General features: G+C 33.8%; 1 protein-coding gene across 5 annotated transcripts in view; it reads right to left on the reverse strand.

Annotated features, from left to right (window-relative positions):
• Positions 1 to 1,980: 1,980 nt before the first annotated feature.
• thraa (thyroid hormone receptor alpha a) overlaps positions 1,981 to 17,807 on the reverse strand; it is a 57,453-nt gene continuing 41,626 nt past the window's right edge. For 4 of the 5 annotated variants that reach the window (XM_087242091.1, XM_087242092.2, XM_087242093.2 and 1 more), the window contains 5 exons: positions 15,738 to 15,943; positions 11,478 to 11,621; positions 8,304 to 8,562; positions 6,034 to 6,278; positions 1,981 to 2,589 (listed from right to left, as the gene is read on the reverse strand). In XM_087242091.1, the coding sequence (XP_087098217.1) occupies positions 2,542 to 2,589; positions 6,034 to 6,278; positions 8,304 to 8,562; positions 11,478 to 11,621; positions 15,738 to 15,943 (902 nt within the window). In that variant the 3' untranslated portion in view covers positions 1,981 to 2,541. 5 annotated transcript variants of the gene reach the window in all.

Below are 17,807 nucleotides of genomic sequence, written 5' to 3' on the forward strand. Positions count from 1 at the left end.
GTTGTGATAGGTGAGTAAATGATCACCGAATCTTCATATTTGGCTGCAATATACTTTTAACACTGGGATCCTATTGAAGAAATACATAAAACTGGGCACAATATCTACTGTTAACATACTCATTAGTCATAGGTTAAATATAAGTGCATTGTATAGCCATGTTTCCACTATCTTTAACATTCATGTAATATTGTCACATATGTGGCAATCACAGGGTACTATTAAATTTGTTGTAGAGCAACCATTGGACTTGGGTTCTTCACTTATTCGCCATGAAGAGAAATTAATGAATTTTAATGAATACAGTAAAAATATATTAATGTATCCACACAAATATCAAATAAAAACAAAGTAGGCTTTAAAAGGCTAATCAAAGTCATTATTCCTGCCATAACTATTCATAACCAAACAGAAATATGTTTACTAAGAAAGCAAAAGAATAAATTAACTGGTAATTTTAAACTTGTGTTCAAAGATTGAATTAGAATACATCACATATGGTCATATTTCCATGCATCCAAAATTCAAATCTGATCCAAAATTTCGGCAGATACAGTTGAATTCAGAATTATTAGCCCCCCATGATTTTTTTTCTTTTTTAAATATTTCCTAAATAATGTTAAACAGAGCAAGGACATTTTCACAGTATGTCTGATAATACTTTTTCTTCTGGAGAAAGTCTTATTTGTTTTATTTCGGCTAGAATAAAAGTAGTTTTTGATTTTTTAAAAACTATTTCAGCGACAAATATATAAGCCCCTTTAAGCTATTTTTTTTATATTCTACAGATAAAATCTTTCCGTTTAATGGAAATTGGGAAAAAATAAAACGGGGGTGAACAATTCAGGGGGGCTAATAATTCTAACCTCAACACATCATTGGAAAAGTTCCAGCCTGTGTTTGGTAGTTTGTCAGAGATAGTGGAAAGACAGCTTATCTACTGTAAGCGGACACCCAGTAAGAACTGCTCAAGTGTTTATGTAAAAAACACTGTTATTCTTCAGAAACTTGCTTATTTTGAAGGATGGTTTTAGTTTACGCGTACAAAACAAGAATGTACTAAAATCAGATAATCATTTTTTGAACATTTGAAACAGTGATGACGATATTGTTAACACAAACCATGTTCAGACATAGCTGAAAATAATAAATGAAATATGGGTTTGCATTTTCAGAGCCCCTAAAAAACCCAGAAAAAAAACAACAACTTTGAAAACCCACAGAAAAATTTAATATATGGGCAATATAAGCAAATGACATATAAGTTCATATTTGGATTTCACATATAAATACTGTATTTGTCATATATGCAACATTTATATACAGAAATTTTCCAAAAATGTATGCTTTCATCTATATATTTATTTCAATTACAAATATTTACAAATACGTCAAATATATTAGCTTTAATTGTATATATGTGTTCACATATGACCATATAATTATATCTATGTGTAAAAATATATGCATGTGGCAATTTTTGCAATATTTTAAAATGTGTGAACTATATTTTATATATATATATATATATATATATATATATATATATATATATATATATATATATATATATATATATATATATATATATATATATATGAAATCCAAATATAAATTGTCATATACAATTGAAGTCAAAATTATTTGCCCTCCTGTGAATTGTTTTCTTTTTTTAAATATTCCCCAAATGATGTTTATGAGAGCAACAAAATGTTTTTACAGTATTATACAGTAATATTTTTTCTTCTGAAGTAAGTCTTATTTGTTTATTTATTCTACAATAAAAGCAGTTTAACAGAAATTGGGTAAAAATATACAGGGGGCTAATAATTCAACACGGCAAATAATTCTGACTTGTATTATTCAACTGTATGTGATTTGCATATATTTCCATGTTTCAGATTTGTATGTATATGGGAATGGTGTTGTGTAAACGTATACATATAACCTGAACAAGGGAACAAGTTCTGAAAGTTGCAGTATGATTTCATAGCACAATGCACTTTTATTTCAAAACATTATAATATGACCCATTTTAGAGCCAACTTCTCAATCAACATATTCATCATCTGGCTAAGTGTAAAGAACTGAATGTTCTGTTCTAATAAAAGTGCTGCTGTAAACCAGTTCTGTACTGTACGTCCAGAGAGAGAGAAAAAAAAATAGAGGTCTTCCTGATTCCCCGTGCTGGTGCTGTAGATTGCGTCTGTGGGCAGTGTGTGTCTGCAGTGCTGGTGGGTTGCATTGAGCCTGAGATTAGCGAGTCACAGTGAGTTTGTCCTTTTTGCCCTTTTGTTCCTCTGTGTCACTTTAAATGGAGACCACGTCCCGAACTCCTGGAGCCATAATGACACAATATCGGTCAAAAAGGACGCTGAAACCCAGCTATGCATCTGAACCAGCGGGTTAAACTATTCCAAAAGATGCTTTCGGGGGAGTCTGGCTGTGTCCTTTTTATTTTGGGCAAGCAGCAGAACAAGGTAAACCTCTTGTGATGCACGTGAATGGATGTGGTTTGGAGGTGCGGGACCGAAACGAGGTTCACCTTAAGCAGGAACCGTCTTCCTGTGCTGCCACTCCAGTGCTTCCCTAAAGCAAAATAATCTGTTGGTTTGTTCTGTTACAGTACAGTGAAAATCATTCAATCTGGCACATTCTTACTGTCCGCAGAAAAAGGGAACAAGACTGACACTTGGTCCCAACATCACAAGTGAAAAGGAGAGCCGTTTGCACACATACCAGTGAGGTTGCTATTGTATCTTGGTGATGTTTTAGTGTAAATGTGCGCATTTATGTACAGATTTAAGCGGGTAAGATTAGGTGAATGTGTTTTGCAGGGATTAAGGGTGAGGTAGAGTCTGTTTGAGAACATGGAGAGGTAAGATGACACTCGTTTTGTTTGTTTCCTAAATGGTTAGCAATAATGGTGGGTACAATGAGGCTAAAAGTTCTTTTGGTTGTAATTTTACAATTTTAATTGTAGTGACAGCACCTGCTTGTCACTACACTGCAAAATAAGTCATTTATTAAATGCAGGAATTAATGAGGATTATATTAATAATAAATAAGGATTATTATATTATAATATAAAATATATATTTACAGAGAAAAATGTATGGTTTATAATTGGAATACAAAGATTACAAGTGGATTTTTAGGAAGGTACAGTAAATGGATTTTTGAAGGGTTTTAAAGCGATAGTTCATCCAAAAATTCTACTGAATTTTTACTCTCACTCAGGAGTGTCCAAACTCGGTCCTGGAGGGCCGGTGTCCTGCATAATTTAGCTCCAACATCCTTCAACACGCCTGCCTGGATGTTTCTAGTACTCCTAGAAAGAGCTTGATTAGCTGGTTCAGGTGTGTTTAATTGGGGTTGGAACTAAAATATGCAGGACAATGGCCCTCCAGGACAGAGTCTGGGCATCCCTGCTCTTAAGTGTTTTTACTCTCAACTCTCAAGTGGTTACAAATCTTCATGAGTTCTTTGTTCTGTTGAAGATATTTTGAAGAAAGCTAAACCATAGCAAAACCATAGAAAACAAATCCTATGAAAGTTTACTTCAAATGGAAAAATTCCTATAGAACTTCCTATGGAAGTTTACAGGTTTAATTCAAAATATCTGGTTGTGTGTTGATCAGAAGAAAGAAAGCCAAGCAGGTTTGGAACTAGTAAAGGGGGAGTAAATGATAAAATAATTTTCAGTTTTGTTTGAACTATACCGTAGCACAATTAAAAAAAAAAAAAATATATATATATATATATATATATATATATATATATATATATATATTGTGATGCACATTAGGAAATGAATTATCGAAGAAAAAATTAACCATTTAATTGCATTACAAAGTTGAGAAGAGCTAGGATATTATTTTATTATTATGTTTCGGCATATGCAGCTAATGGCTTGAGGACAAGTATATGATCATTTTCATTTTGCTCATGGCAGGCTTTTCATGAATACACACTTCAAGTCCACATTTGCACTTAGGTTGAGTAAACTATTGCTTTAACTGATGGAGTTAAATTAAATGTTTTAAACCCCAAATGAAAAAAAATGAATGGGAAAAGTAGTTGAAAAGCTAGAATGGCTGAAATTTGGGCCTACAATTGAAGTTAATTTCAAGAGTTCACACTTAGCTGATGAATGATTAAAAGTGTGTTTGGCATGCTGTCCCGGGAGAGATGTCTAAGCTCAGAAGATCCTTGAGCCCAGGGCTCCTTCCCGTTTGCAGTATGAGAGGAGAGTTTGAGCTCAGGTAGGTCTCGAGAACTCCCCTGCTAATTTATGGCCAATGGGAAATTAGGAATTGCTAAGGAGCTCATCTATGGTACCAATTTGATTTGGTCAATTCACCTATTATGCATGTCTTTGGACTGTGGGAGGAAACCGGAGAAATCGGGAGAAGCTAACGCAAGCACCGGAAGAACGTGTAAACTCAAACTTAACTTAAACCAGACACTTTCTTGCAGTGAGGCAACAGTGCTAATCACTGGGCCGCCGTGCCACCCTATCAAAGAAAAGGGAAGAGTAGGTTTGAAAAAGGGGATTCTTCAGGAGGAATCATCTGATTGTTGTATTACACATTAGCTAATGTGGGACTAGCCGTGGTCACTCGCAAGCACGTGATCCTCTCAAAATTAGTATATAAATAAACTTTACTTCTGTAGCAAACCGAAATAATAAAAAAATATGTATACACTAAAATAGTTTTGATTTAATTTAGTCATTTTAAATTAACACACAAAATAATTAGAAATAAATAGAAAATTAGCATTTGTTGAAAAGTCTATTTAGATGTTTAGCCAAGTTGTACCCGACCATCTAAATCTAAGCTTCTGCTTTTATTGTCAATATTTCAAAGCAGTATTTTTAGGAACTTTTTTTTTTGTTTTTCCTTAATATTTTAAGGTCATTTACCTCCCAAATGTTGTCCAAGTTAGACAGATGAATGGAATTCAGGGGTAATATTTAGATCTCATTAAAAAGAAGTACCACTGCGCTATCATGTCTCTCACATAATACCATAGTATTCTTTAAATTAACTATGTAATACCATTATTCATATTTCAAAGCATTATGATACTATCATCTGATGAATCAATTATATTGGAGCACAATGAATAACCTGTAGATCTTCCAAGAAATCTATGCATATCATTAACAGCATGGCTTAATATATCTGCGACCATTAATTTGTCCAACCGGGACAGATCAATACCTCACAGCTCTATGGGTCAAACGACAGAAAGTGATGAGAGGCTTTTCAGAGAATGAGGTCACAAAAATGTTTAGCATAAGTAACATATGCAATACAAGTGGATATGCTATGAAGGAAGGTTTGTACATGAGAACTGTATCGACTTGGTTTAAGAAGAAAAACGGGCCGATGCAAGGTAGAACTGTGCATACATACATACATGTACGGACATGTAGCTACATGTATGTCAATGCTGGTGTAAATGAGGTATGAGAAGTGCACACAAAACGAAATGTACAGAGTGTCCGAGTGCACTAAACATCAGGTAGTTATGTTTTTAAAAGGAGATATTCTATGCGTGCAATGACGAAGATGAAAAAAATAAATAAACAGCCCCCAATTTATTCGTTACTATTTAATAGTGTAGAGCTCAAACGTAGGAGTTAAGATGTTAACGACAGCTAGCGTTTCCGAAACCGCTATTGAAAAATGTGGCGCTTTTTTTTGTTTTATTTTGTCACGCTTTTAAAAATAAGCTCCTTCTGAGATTGGGAGGTATGTTTGTATGAGAGGTAGGTTGATGCATGCTAGCTTTTGTCCGTCTGTGAGAGGAATATCTGAATGGCAGGGTCGAAACGTGTGGAGGCTGACAACCCGGAAACAAATCCCAGACAAAAGCAGACGAGGGACCGACGATGCAAAATAAAGTACATGTCCCGTTTCGAGAGCGCACGAGCTTGTGAGAAACAAAAAACGCTTCTGGTATGCTTTGCGAGAAAACAAAATGAGGTGGAGTTTGTTTTGCCGCTGTGTCTCTGGGTCACACCTCCTGATCCTCGAAGACCTCCAGGAAGAGCGGCGGGAACAGTTCTGTTGGACACTCCACCTTCATGTGCAGGAAGCGGCTGGCGTGGCAGGCGCCGATCATGCGCAGGTTCGTCACCTTCATCAGCAGCTTGGGCCAGAAGTGGGAGATGTTGTGCTTGCGGTGGTTGATGTAGTGCTCGAATGCCAACAGGTACATCTCCTGACACTTCTCGATCTTCTCCACACATGTCAGTCCAGAGCGATCTGTGTGGTGGATTACATAAAGATTGTAAAACTACAGCGAATTCAAGCCAAGTCTTTAAGGATGAGCTTTAAATCAGTCTTTAAAACACATGATTTTATAACACGTAATGTAGATTTTAAAGATGTGTTTGGAATTTTCTTTATTAAATACATTTATTATTCTATTTAATTTCTTTTAAAATATTTAGCATGCATCAATTGATCCTTGCCCTATTGTCGGAATATTTGATTTAATTACAGATCCCAAATTAAACAATAATACCAAAAGTATTATAAAAGTATAAAAGTAAAAGTATACTTATATTTTATAAAAGTAGCATTTCTTTTTCAACAATAATTGCTAGACTTATTATACTGCTTAAATGGAAGGACAAATTTCTTCCAACTTGTAATCAGTGGAATATGTACCATCTTAGAATGGAGACGATTCGGTACTCCACTAAAAGTTGCAGTCAAAAATTTTATCTTATTTTGAATTACAAGGGCTTGCATTGTAATTGGCTTTATCTGGCAATCAATGTTTTTGTACAAGCAAGTTTCTTTTTTTTTTTTTTGCAAAGTGACACTCAAAGTCGGCTTGCATATTGATAAAACAATAATTACAATACCATCTTGTTCATTATAATACATTGCATAATGCATACTCCTAGTCGGAAAATTATAATAAAAGGATTACAACCGATTATAAAAATTATGGCACTATAAAAATAAAAATTAAAGGAATAAATTGCAGTCACTTTTTTCAACTATTTTCACATGTTTTTTTTTTAATCTAATGTTTCTTACACATCTGTAACTAAATAATAGAAACAGAGTAAGTTTTATGCAATTCCTATAACACATTTAAAGTTGTCATGAACCGATGTAGTATTAAAATAATAATTAAAAAAAAGGTTATCCTGCACAGAAAATAACATGGTTGCCAACTCCATTAAATTTTGTACCACCTCTAGCTTTTGATTTGGGCTCTTGCCCAAATCAAAGATGGCATTAGACACCACTCCGAGCCTTTCGTTCTTCAGCTCGTTCTGACGCCCATCTCTCTGCTCAGGTTCAAAGTCTCAAGCAAGCAGAAATAGATACTGACAGTCCCTGATTGATGTACAAATGCTAGTCATGTATTTAATTACATTTAATGTTAGCTTTTTAAATAAAATAATGATTTACTTGATAAGATTACAATAATAATAATTAACAATATTCATTCATTTTCAGCTTAGTCCCTTAAAAATCTTATATAAATCTTGGGTCGCCACAGCAAAATAAACCACCAATTTATCCAGCATATGCTTTATGCAGCGGATGCCCTTCTAGCTGCAACCCATCAATGGGAAACACTCATACACTCTCATTCACACACATACACTATGGACAATTTAGCCTACCCAAATCACCTATACCGCATGTCTTTGGACTTGTGAGGGAAACCCACGCGCACACGGGGAGAACATGCAAACTCCACACAGAAATGCCAACTGACCTAGCCGATGCTCGAACCAGCGACCTTCTTGCTGTAAGGCGACAGCACTACCTACTGTGCCACCGCGTCGCCCTCATTAATAATAATAATGCAAAATGTGTTAATTTAAAGTAGCAAAAATGCCACGATCAGGATGCCACCTCTGCCTCATTTCGAGGGAGAAGAAAAACTGGAATAATGTGATAAATGTCTATAATTTAACGTGAACAACATGTTACAATACATTTATTTGAAATGATTCAGCACTACTTTGTTTGTTTTGCGAGCAGTCAACACTGAACTGGGCTTTTGTTTCACAGTCAACAGCAAAGAAAACAGAATTAAAATAGCTTAATACTGTCTCAGAGTTATTTAGACTTAAGGACACCATATTATATTAAAAAGCTGCAGCAGGAGGCAAGATTATCGCTGAACAAGTGACTTTAGTATTAAATAAACAACTTCTTTTGTGTTTCAGGGTAGAAAAAGCATACATTTTGGGTGAACTATCCTTTAATGTGACGTGTTCACAGTGCATGTGTGCCACAGCTGTGTGTTCTGCTCACCTGAGCTCATGAGCAGCACAGCTTGTAGCAGTGCCACCTCAGAGTCATCCAGGTTAAACTGTGACAGGCTCTTCCCCAAATCAAAGATGGCATCAGAAACCACTCCGAGCCCTCCGTTTTTCAGCTGCTCTCGACTGACGGCCATCTCTCCGCTCAGGGTCAGAGTCTCGCTCTCGGGGTCGTACCGCACCGCTGCTCGCAATGACATGATCTCCATACAGCAGCCTTTCAGCAAGATGATCTGGTCTTCACAGGGCAGCTGAAAATACACAACAGACAGAGAACAGCTCATTCTTGTGTCTTTACAGGTTTCGTGGTGTGCATATAAATGTTTTAAAATAAGCTTCTCCTGCTCACCAAGGCTGCATTTATTTCATCAAAAAATTATAATGTACAGTACAAATTGTAAAATGTTATTGCACTATAAAATAACCGTTTAAATGTAGTTTATAGTTTAATTTAATGATGTATTCCAGTGATTTTAAAGATTTTTTTAGCTTCATTACATCAGTCTTTAGTCACATAACCCTTCAGAAATCACTCTAATATTAGCTGTTTATTATTATCAATTATTATCAAATAAAATTATTACTCCAGTCATCATTATAATAATAATAATAATAATAATAATAATAATAATAATAATAATAATAACAATAATAATAATAATAATGATGATGATGATGATGAATTGAGTAATAATTTTATTTGAAACTACATACAATAAGAAAGCAGTTATTTAAAATCTTAATAAATATTTATCAATTTTACATTGTTTTACATTTAATAAATGCCGCCTTGATGAACAGAAAAATTTTCTTTAAAAAAAAAAAACATGAAAAGAAAAAACTGACCCCAAACCTTTGACCGGTAGTGTATATTTCAAGGCTGATCAACAATAAAGATAGCTGACAATTGGCCTTTCAACTTTTTCAGTTACTCACCATAACGAGGGGTTAAAATTAACCTGGCTAGATGAGGCTTTGTTGTAATGGCAAGAATGACTCATAATAGTTTTGTTAGCATAGCTAAGGCAGGGTTGATAATTACAAGGATTGATAATTATAATCAGAAACTTTCTGGAAAAGTATGGCATGGAAAAACACTGCTGACTGGATTGCAGTTTTTGCATGGAAAAAGTATAAAAATACATCTCATATATATATTTTTTAATATATCACCTTTATAATGTAATTCTCAAAGTGCTTTACACTTCAAATCTACAGGGATAAAACAATATTGTGTAACATAAAAATAATAATAAATAATATTTTACAAGTAATAATACACATAATAAAATAAGCACATTATATATACACATTTTCTTTACAACATAAAATATTCAAATGAAAAGACAAAATAATAAAATGACAAACACATTTAAATAAAACAAAAATAATAAAGAAGACAAAATATTAAAATGTATAAATGGAAAATATCATTTGACAAGTAAAACATTATATATACATTGTGATTTTTCTATTTTACAAAATTTAAAGGAGTAAGCATTAACATACTTTAACTATTAACTGTTATCTATTTATTTTATTTTATTTTATTTAAAACTTAAAATGTAGGCACAAAGGCAGAAATTTAAGTTACAACTAGGCTAACAAGTAAATAAATGAATATAAATAAATGAATGAATGAATGAATGAATAAATAAATAAATAAATAAATAAATAAATAAATAAATAAATAAATAAATAAATAAATAAATAAAGTAATTAATTAATTAATAAAGCAATAGGTGTAAATTAATAAAATAAAATGTATTAGTAAAAAACTGTTTTAGGAAGTATTACTAAATATCTTCTTAATATCTTAGTATTAGAAAATGTCTTCCTTAAAGTTTGAAAGAAATTCATAATGATATGTTTGTGATATGTTTGTATTAGAACTGGTTAAAAGGCAGGCAGAAATCTAATGTTCCAAATGGGCAAAAAATTCTAATATTGGCTCCTGCAATTGACAATGACCAATTTGGTATCCATCCATCCATTTATTTATTATTATTATTATTATTAGTTGTAGTAGTAGTAGTAGTAGTGGTGGTGGTTGTGGTAATAGTAGTGGAATCACTATTATTATTAAATGAATGACATTTTTCTGATTCCCAGTGTAATTACACATTTCCCCTGAAATAGAAGCTTCAATGCCCTTCAGTGTATGAAGTGAAGATTTGTGACCATAACATGTTCACATAAGCAATTAGAATGGCAAAATAACCAGTGATTCAGAAGCACAGCAACAGCTCATAATCATAGCTAATGGTTTAATGAAGCCATTACTTAAATATGACAGCATAAGGCGGATGTAAAAGCACAGGAAGCACAAACAGCCTCTTTCCTCCACACATGCAGTCGTGCTTTAGAAAGTTCAGTGACAGCTGGAGATGAGCAGATAATTGCACTTTCACAGCAGCCACTGCCTGACAATTGCCATAATAATGCAGCACACTGTTATTTACAAAAATGTGTGCATTCATGGAAAAACCATTAGCTGTGCAGAGCCTTTTTTCCAATGGAGGTGTGTTGTCAATTCCTTAATAAAAATCAAAACTCAATACCATTTTCGAGAGCATGGGCAAATATTGCCACAGTATTAATTTAAATGTAAATTTTTTTTCACTAATCAGAGTTAAAACCAGAAGTATGGCTCATTGTTTAGGAAATACAGTTGAAATCAGAATTATTAGCCTCCCCATTTGTATAATGGACAGATTTATTTTCTAAACATTTCTAAGTTTATTTAGTTTTAACAACTACTTTCTAATAATCTTTCTAATAAGATTTATTTTATCTTTGTCATTATGACACTATATAATATTTTTTCAAGATACTAGTATTCAGGTCAATGTGCAGTGGTTAACAATGGTTTGTTCTGTGGACAATCTAAAAATATATATTACTTTGGGGGGGCTAATAATATTGCCCTTAAAATGTTTTTTTAAATATAAAAACTGCTTTTATTCTAGCCAAAATAAAACAAATAAGACTTTCTCCAGAAGAAAAAAATATTTATAGGAAATTTTGTGAAAAAGTCCTTGCTCTGTTAATTTATTTGTGAAATATATGAAAAAACAGGAGGGCTAATAATTTTGACTTAAACTGTATGTAGGCATTGAAATACTGATACTGTGGACAACGCTATTTATCACATGCAGACACTGACCTCAGAGAACATGGGCAGTTTTTTGGCAAAGTCCACAACTCGTGTGATGGCAGGCGTAATGATCTTGGTAAACTCACTGAAGGCCTCCAGGTCCACTTTATCATTGTCTGATGTCGGGGCTGGAGACTGTCCAATGTCTTCTGGCTGAAAGACAAACAAATGTGGTTCAGCAATGATATTTGTGACCCTGGATTACAAAACCAGTCATAACTGTCAATTTTTAAAAACTGATATTTGAATGCTGAATAAATGCTCTAAAGACGCATGTTTTTAAGGAAAGGACAACATTTGGTCAAATACAAACATTTAAAAAACTAGAATCTTAAGGTTGACAAAACATTTTTTGAGAAGATTTGTCCAAATTAATTGACCATTAATGCACATTGCTAGCACATTAGCACATTGCTAAAAAAATTACTTTTGAATAGGAAATTAACTTACAACTTATTAAATTACAATAGCAAATTAACAAATCGTCTCCATGAAATATGATCTTTTACTTAATATGTTAATGACATTTTTTATAATAGAAATTCCGTAATTTTGAACCATACAATGCAGTTTTGTTTTGACTATTGACAAAATACACCCCTTCAACTTAAGACTGATTTTGTGATTCAGGGTCACATTTAAAAGTGAAATGGCTTCACAAACAAGAAATAAATGAAGGAGTTCATTTTGTCCATAAGCATTTAACTGGATCATTGTGGTTTCCAATTGGTTGAATTCATGTGATGAGCGGCTGTTAGGTTCTCACTTTAGAAAATGCTTATGAAAAAAGAGACGTCTTTAAAATGATCTTGATTAAAAGATACATGGATTAAAAATGAGGTGAATGGATAAATGATATATAATAAACACTGTAATATACCAAAAAACTAGAACTGTTTTATCTTGATTTTATGCTCTCTTAAAATTATAATTTAGCTAAAATAAGAAATATTGATGAGAAGAAATTATCATTATATCATCATATTTGAATGATTTCTGAAGAATCGTGTGACACTGAAAACTGAGCTTTGAACCACAGGAATAAATGAAAGTTTAATATATAAATCACAGTTACATTAAATTTAAACAATACTTCACAACTTAACTGTTTTGCTGCATTTCTAATTTTAAAAAAATGTAGCCTTGGTAGGCATAAACAATGGTAGTGTACATTTATTTATCATTATCAATCCTATTGCTGTCTTAACATTTGGTAACTAAACAAACCAAACTCTTGACTACAAACGGGTCCAACCATCTTTCCTCAAGCTGATTCTTCTGATTGTCTGAGGGTCAGTTAAGTGTTTTTCAGTCATGCCATCATCTCTCAAATATGACGGCTCACTATATTTGTCTAACAACTCCGGTTGCCAAGCAACATGTATTTTGTGACCCCTGACATTCAAACACGATTGTCATGTTGAAAAAAAAAAAAACTGTTCAGTTTTATTACACTGGTACGACCCTCAAAAGAACAGGTGACAGACAGACTACAGCTTCAGGCTATTTGTGATCTACAGTAGCTGAACACCCAACCATACGTCCAGCAGTCAATAAATCTGTGCTTTACATGCTTTCTGACAAGTTCAGCAGGGTTTCTGCAGTATTCACCAAGTCATTTAAGATATTTAAAGCCCTTCATTTCTTAAGACCACTATGAATGATATTTTAGAACTCAAAATATTCTTACATGGGTTCTGATGAAGTTAGAATAGTAAGCCAACACAGACACTCTTTTCTCTCCATATGCACCAGACACTTCACACTCCATGTGATAACATTGTGCAATTCTGAGTGTGCTTCACACAGGTGAGTGGGCTTGACAAACCACCTATAGGCAAACACTCTCTTTCCTCCATCCTCTCTATATGCACCAGACACTTCACAAACACTCCATTATAAGGATTCATTCATTAATTTTCCTTCGGCTAGTCCCTTTATTCGTCAAGGGTTGCCACAGCAGAATGAACCACCAACTCCAGCATATGTTTTACACAGCTGCACTACACTTCCAACTGCAACCCAGTACTAGTAAACATTCATACACTCTCACATTTAAACACATACACTACGGCCAATTTAGTTTATTCAATTCATCTATACCGCATGTCTTTGGAAACCGGAGAACCCGGAGGAAACCCAAGTGAACACAGGAAGAACATGCAAACTCCATACAGAAACACCAATTGATCCAGCCAGGACGCGAACTAGCGACCTTCTTGCTGTGAGATGACAGTGCTAACCACTGAGCCAGTGTATCGCCCTACAAGGACTCAATCAATATTCATTCATTTTCTTGTCGGCTTAGTTCCTTTATTAATCCGGGGTCGCCACAGTGGAATGAACCGAAAACTTATCCAGCACGTTTTTACCTTCCAGCCGCAACTCATCTCTGGGAAATAATCAATATAAAAACCTAAAATGGCTAAACTAATTTATCTCATCATGACATCTACTGTATTTATTGTTGCTCTCTGGTGTTTGAAGTGCTTTTTTATCAGGGTATATACAGGATTTAGAGAGTAAAATTCAATTCCTTTAATACCGATTCTTGAGACTCTTTCCGACTTCATCGCCACTTTAGGTTGCAATCAATAACATTGGCAACATTTTAACTTAAATTTTTTGAAAAACAATTTGACTGTAGGAAAGTAATTATAAACTAAAACATTGTTTATTTACTGAATAAAAATGCTAATAAAGCAGGTGGAGCCTATGGAACAGCAGAAATAATGGTGTTACATAGGTTACGGCAGTAAACTAAGCATCCTGATGTTAAATCAAGCAGGGTTTTATTGATATATTCGCAGATTAATTTCAGGCAAACTTTTTCATATCCAACTTTAAAATGTGTAATTAAAACAACACAAAATGTAATAGCTTGTAAAACAGCATTAAAGACTTTTAAATCATTTTAAGATCCTTCAATTTCTTTAAATTGATTTATCAGTTTGTAATACATTTTAAATGCCCTATGGACACCCTGTTTATACTAATTTTTAAGATGCTTTGGATATAAGCATCTAAATAAAGTAATGTAAATGTAAAAGTCACTGCCTAATATAAAGTGAGGCAACAAGTCAGTTACCTATACTTTCAGATGCAGCTATAAACAAACGTATTCATTTAGCACTAACTTTTCACTGCTGTTTGTCACCATCATTTCACATTGTGAACCATGCAAAAGAATAAATCAAGCTTTAGAGGAAGAATAACATGAACGTGTAAATTAAGACTAGTTTAAAATAATTTATTAGACGATTATTATTAAATAATTTATAGACCTAGAACACAATGCTGCTATTCAAAAAACATACACAATTTAGTTGGTTTTATAATTTCCAGATTTCCAGTGTTCTACAAATAATTAATTTAGCTGGAGAAAAATGATTGTTTAGATTATATTTAGATTATTAATTATTTATTAATTCAAAATTTGTTGGACAGAATACTTAAGTGAATTTTCGAGGTCTATTACAGGCCCGCAGCCAGCCTATTGAAAGTGGAGGTTCATTTTTTCTGAAAAAGTGGACCTTTTTAGCACTTATTCGCCTCATTATCTTTTCAATTGTGCATTTTAGTAACATTTTAAGAATTAATCTTTGCTGGATCAGCTTGTCAGATGATGATAATAACCACACTTTTTTGATGGACCATTTATTTACAAATATTTCCTACAGTTTCGTGCTCGCTATACTATTTTACTATGAAGAATTTATTTACAAATTTGGATTTCAACTGTAAGTTAATCCAGTTTTATAAATATTGTTATGAGATTAGCATTTTAAAAAAATAATGAAGAAATGTAAAAGTTTTACAAGATTCCTATTTTTTAATGTTGGATGACAATAAAAATGCATTTAAAAGTATGCATTTAAAAATGCACTTTTAAATATATTTTTATTGTCATCCAACATTAAAAAAAAATAGGAATCTTGTTCAAACTTTTTCATAAAATAAAAACTGGCCAGCTCATTCAACTTTCCTCAGTCAGAATTTGGCCACTTGAATAATAAAAAAAATGAATTTGTCTTAAAGCCTTCTTCTATCTATAATTTTCACAATTTATGATGGCATAGCAGTCAAGAATTCCAAAAATGGGATAAACAAGCTCATATAGTGGTCAAATTGTGGACTTTGTCAGGAGGAGGGGGGAGTGTCTTTCGAACTATCCGGACCCCCCTGGCTACGGGCCTGTTACATTTTTGACTTTTTAAGGCACAGGACAAATCCTAGACATTAAAGCAGAGACACAAACAGGTTGCTTACTAGGAACTTGCGTTTCTGTTTCCAGTGAGGGCCCTGGGCATTGGTGTGCCGATGAGCCTCCGTCACCATACGAATGAGTTCCCACTCTGACACGGTGGGCTCAGGTCGATTGTGTAGCGTCTTCACAATCTCCTCTTTCTTTCTCTTCTCCCGATTTTCTTCGATCAGACGCCTCTTGGCCACACGCTTCGAATCATCCAGCACCACTGCCACAGATACAAATCACTCATTTAATACTCTCAGAGCTAAACAGGAAATGATAGACAATATTATGTAATGCTATTATGCGCTAGCAGATTATAGCTGTCGCTTTCAAAGGCCATGTTTAAAGACCTACTTTTTTGAGAGACAGGAGTCATTTCATTTAATTTATTTATGCATTTATTCAATTGTTTTTTACACATATAGAAATCTCAATAAAAATCTGTTGTATACTTGGTAATACTTTGGAGTAATGTTTTGGCTGTAGATAAGTCACTAATAAGTCACAAGTAAATAAAATAAAAAAATAAAATAAAATATGTGGGTGTCTTTTGTATAATATAAATAAAATGTGTTTAAAAGGTTATAAAAAGAGGAGGAAACAGTCTATAGTCATTAATATTAATACATTTTTATTAATATTATTGATAAAAATACAGCAATTTATAAATTTATTACATTTTTGTTTTATTCTATAGATTTACTTTAATTCAATTCAAATCATTCAATTGAAGTTTATTGTTTGGGAGGTTTGTCATCTTCAAAGTGCAGTGGCATTAAAAATGTGGTCTTCACGGTTGGATTATTGTAATGTTCTGTTCACTTGTCTGAACAAATCTTCCATGGATTGATTGCATTTTGTGCAGAATGCAGCAGTGAAGCTTTTAACCAGCACCAGTAGGAGGTCGCACATTACTCCTGTGCTTAAGGCACTTCACTGGCTCCCTATTAGTTTTAGAGTAAATTTGATGATTCTGGTCTTTACATATAGAGCTCTGCATGGTCAAGCCCCCTATACATTCAAGATCTTTTACATAGTCACTCTTGTAGCCGGTCTCTGAGGTTTTCAGGCAAAGACCTTTTAGCCATTCCTAGAACTCATCTTAAGACTAAAGATGACTGTATGTTGTGGCCCCAAGGCTCTGGACCTCTCCTTATACTGAGAAATCTGGGATCAGTTGAACTTTTAAAAAAGCATTTAAAGGCACATCTTTTTGGTCAAGCTTTTAATGAACACTATTTTGTTATTGTTAAGCACTTTGTGACTCAATGTCTGAGAAAGGTGCTACAGTGCACCTGGAAAAAGTATTCATAGAGTCTAATTTTTTTCACATTTTTTTAATGTGACAGCCTTATTCTAAAATGGATTCAATTCATTTATTTCCTTAAAATTCCACACACAATACCCCATATAATGACAATGTGAAAAAAGATTTTTTTAAATTGTTGTAAATTAATAAAAATAAAAAAAACTGAAAAATCACATATACATAAGTATTCACAGTCTTTGCCGTGAAGCTCTAAATTGAGCTCAGGTACATTCTGTTTCCACCGATCATTCTTGAGATGTTTCAGCTTAACTGGAGTTCACCTGTGCTAAATTCAATTAATTGGACATGATTTAAAAAAAGGCAAACACCTGCCTACATAAGGTCCCAGGGTTGACAGTGCATGTGAAAGCACAAACCAAGCATGAAGACAAAGGAATTGTCTGAAGACCCCAGAGACAGGATTGTCTCGAAGCACAAGGCTGGGGAAGGTTACAGAAAAATTTCTGCTGCTTTGAAAGTTCCAATGAACACAGTGGCCTCCATCATCCATAAGTGAAAGATGTTTTTCTACCAGGACTCTTCCTAGAGCTGGCCGGCCATCTAAGCTGAGTGATCGGGGGAGAAGGGCCTTAGTCAGGGAGGTGATCAATAACTCGATGGTCACTCTATCTGAGCTCCAGCATTCTTCTGTGAACAGTGGATAACCTTACAGAAGGACAAGCATCTGTGCAGCAATCCATCAATCAGGCCTGTGTGGTAGAGTGGCCAGATGGAAGCCACTACCCGCCTGGAATTTGCCAAAAGGCATCTGAAGGAC

The sequence above is a fragment of the Danio rerio genome, chromosome 3 (genome assembly GCF_052040795.2).
Source record: "Danio rerio strain M-AB ecotype USA chromosome 3, GRCz13ab, whole genome shotgun sequence".
Classification (NCBI taxonomy): domain Eukaryota; kingdom Metazoa; phylum Chordata; class Actinopteri; order Cypriniformes; family Danionidae; genus Danio; species Danio rerio.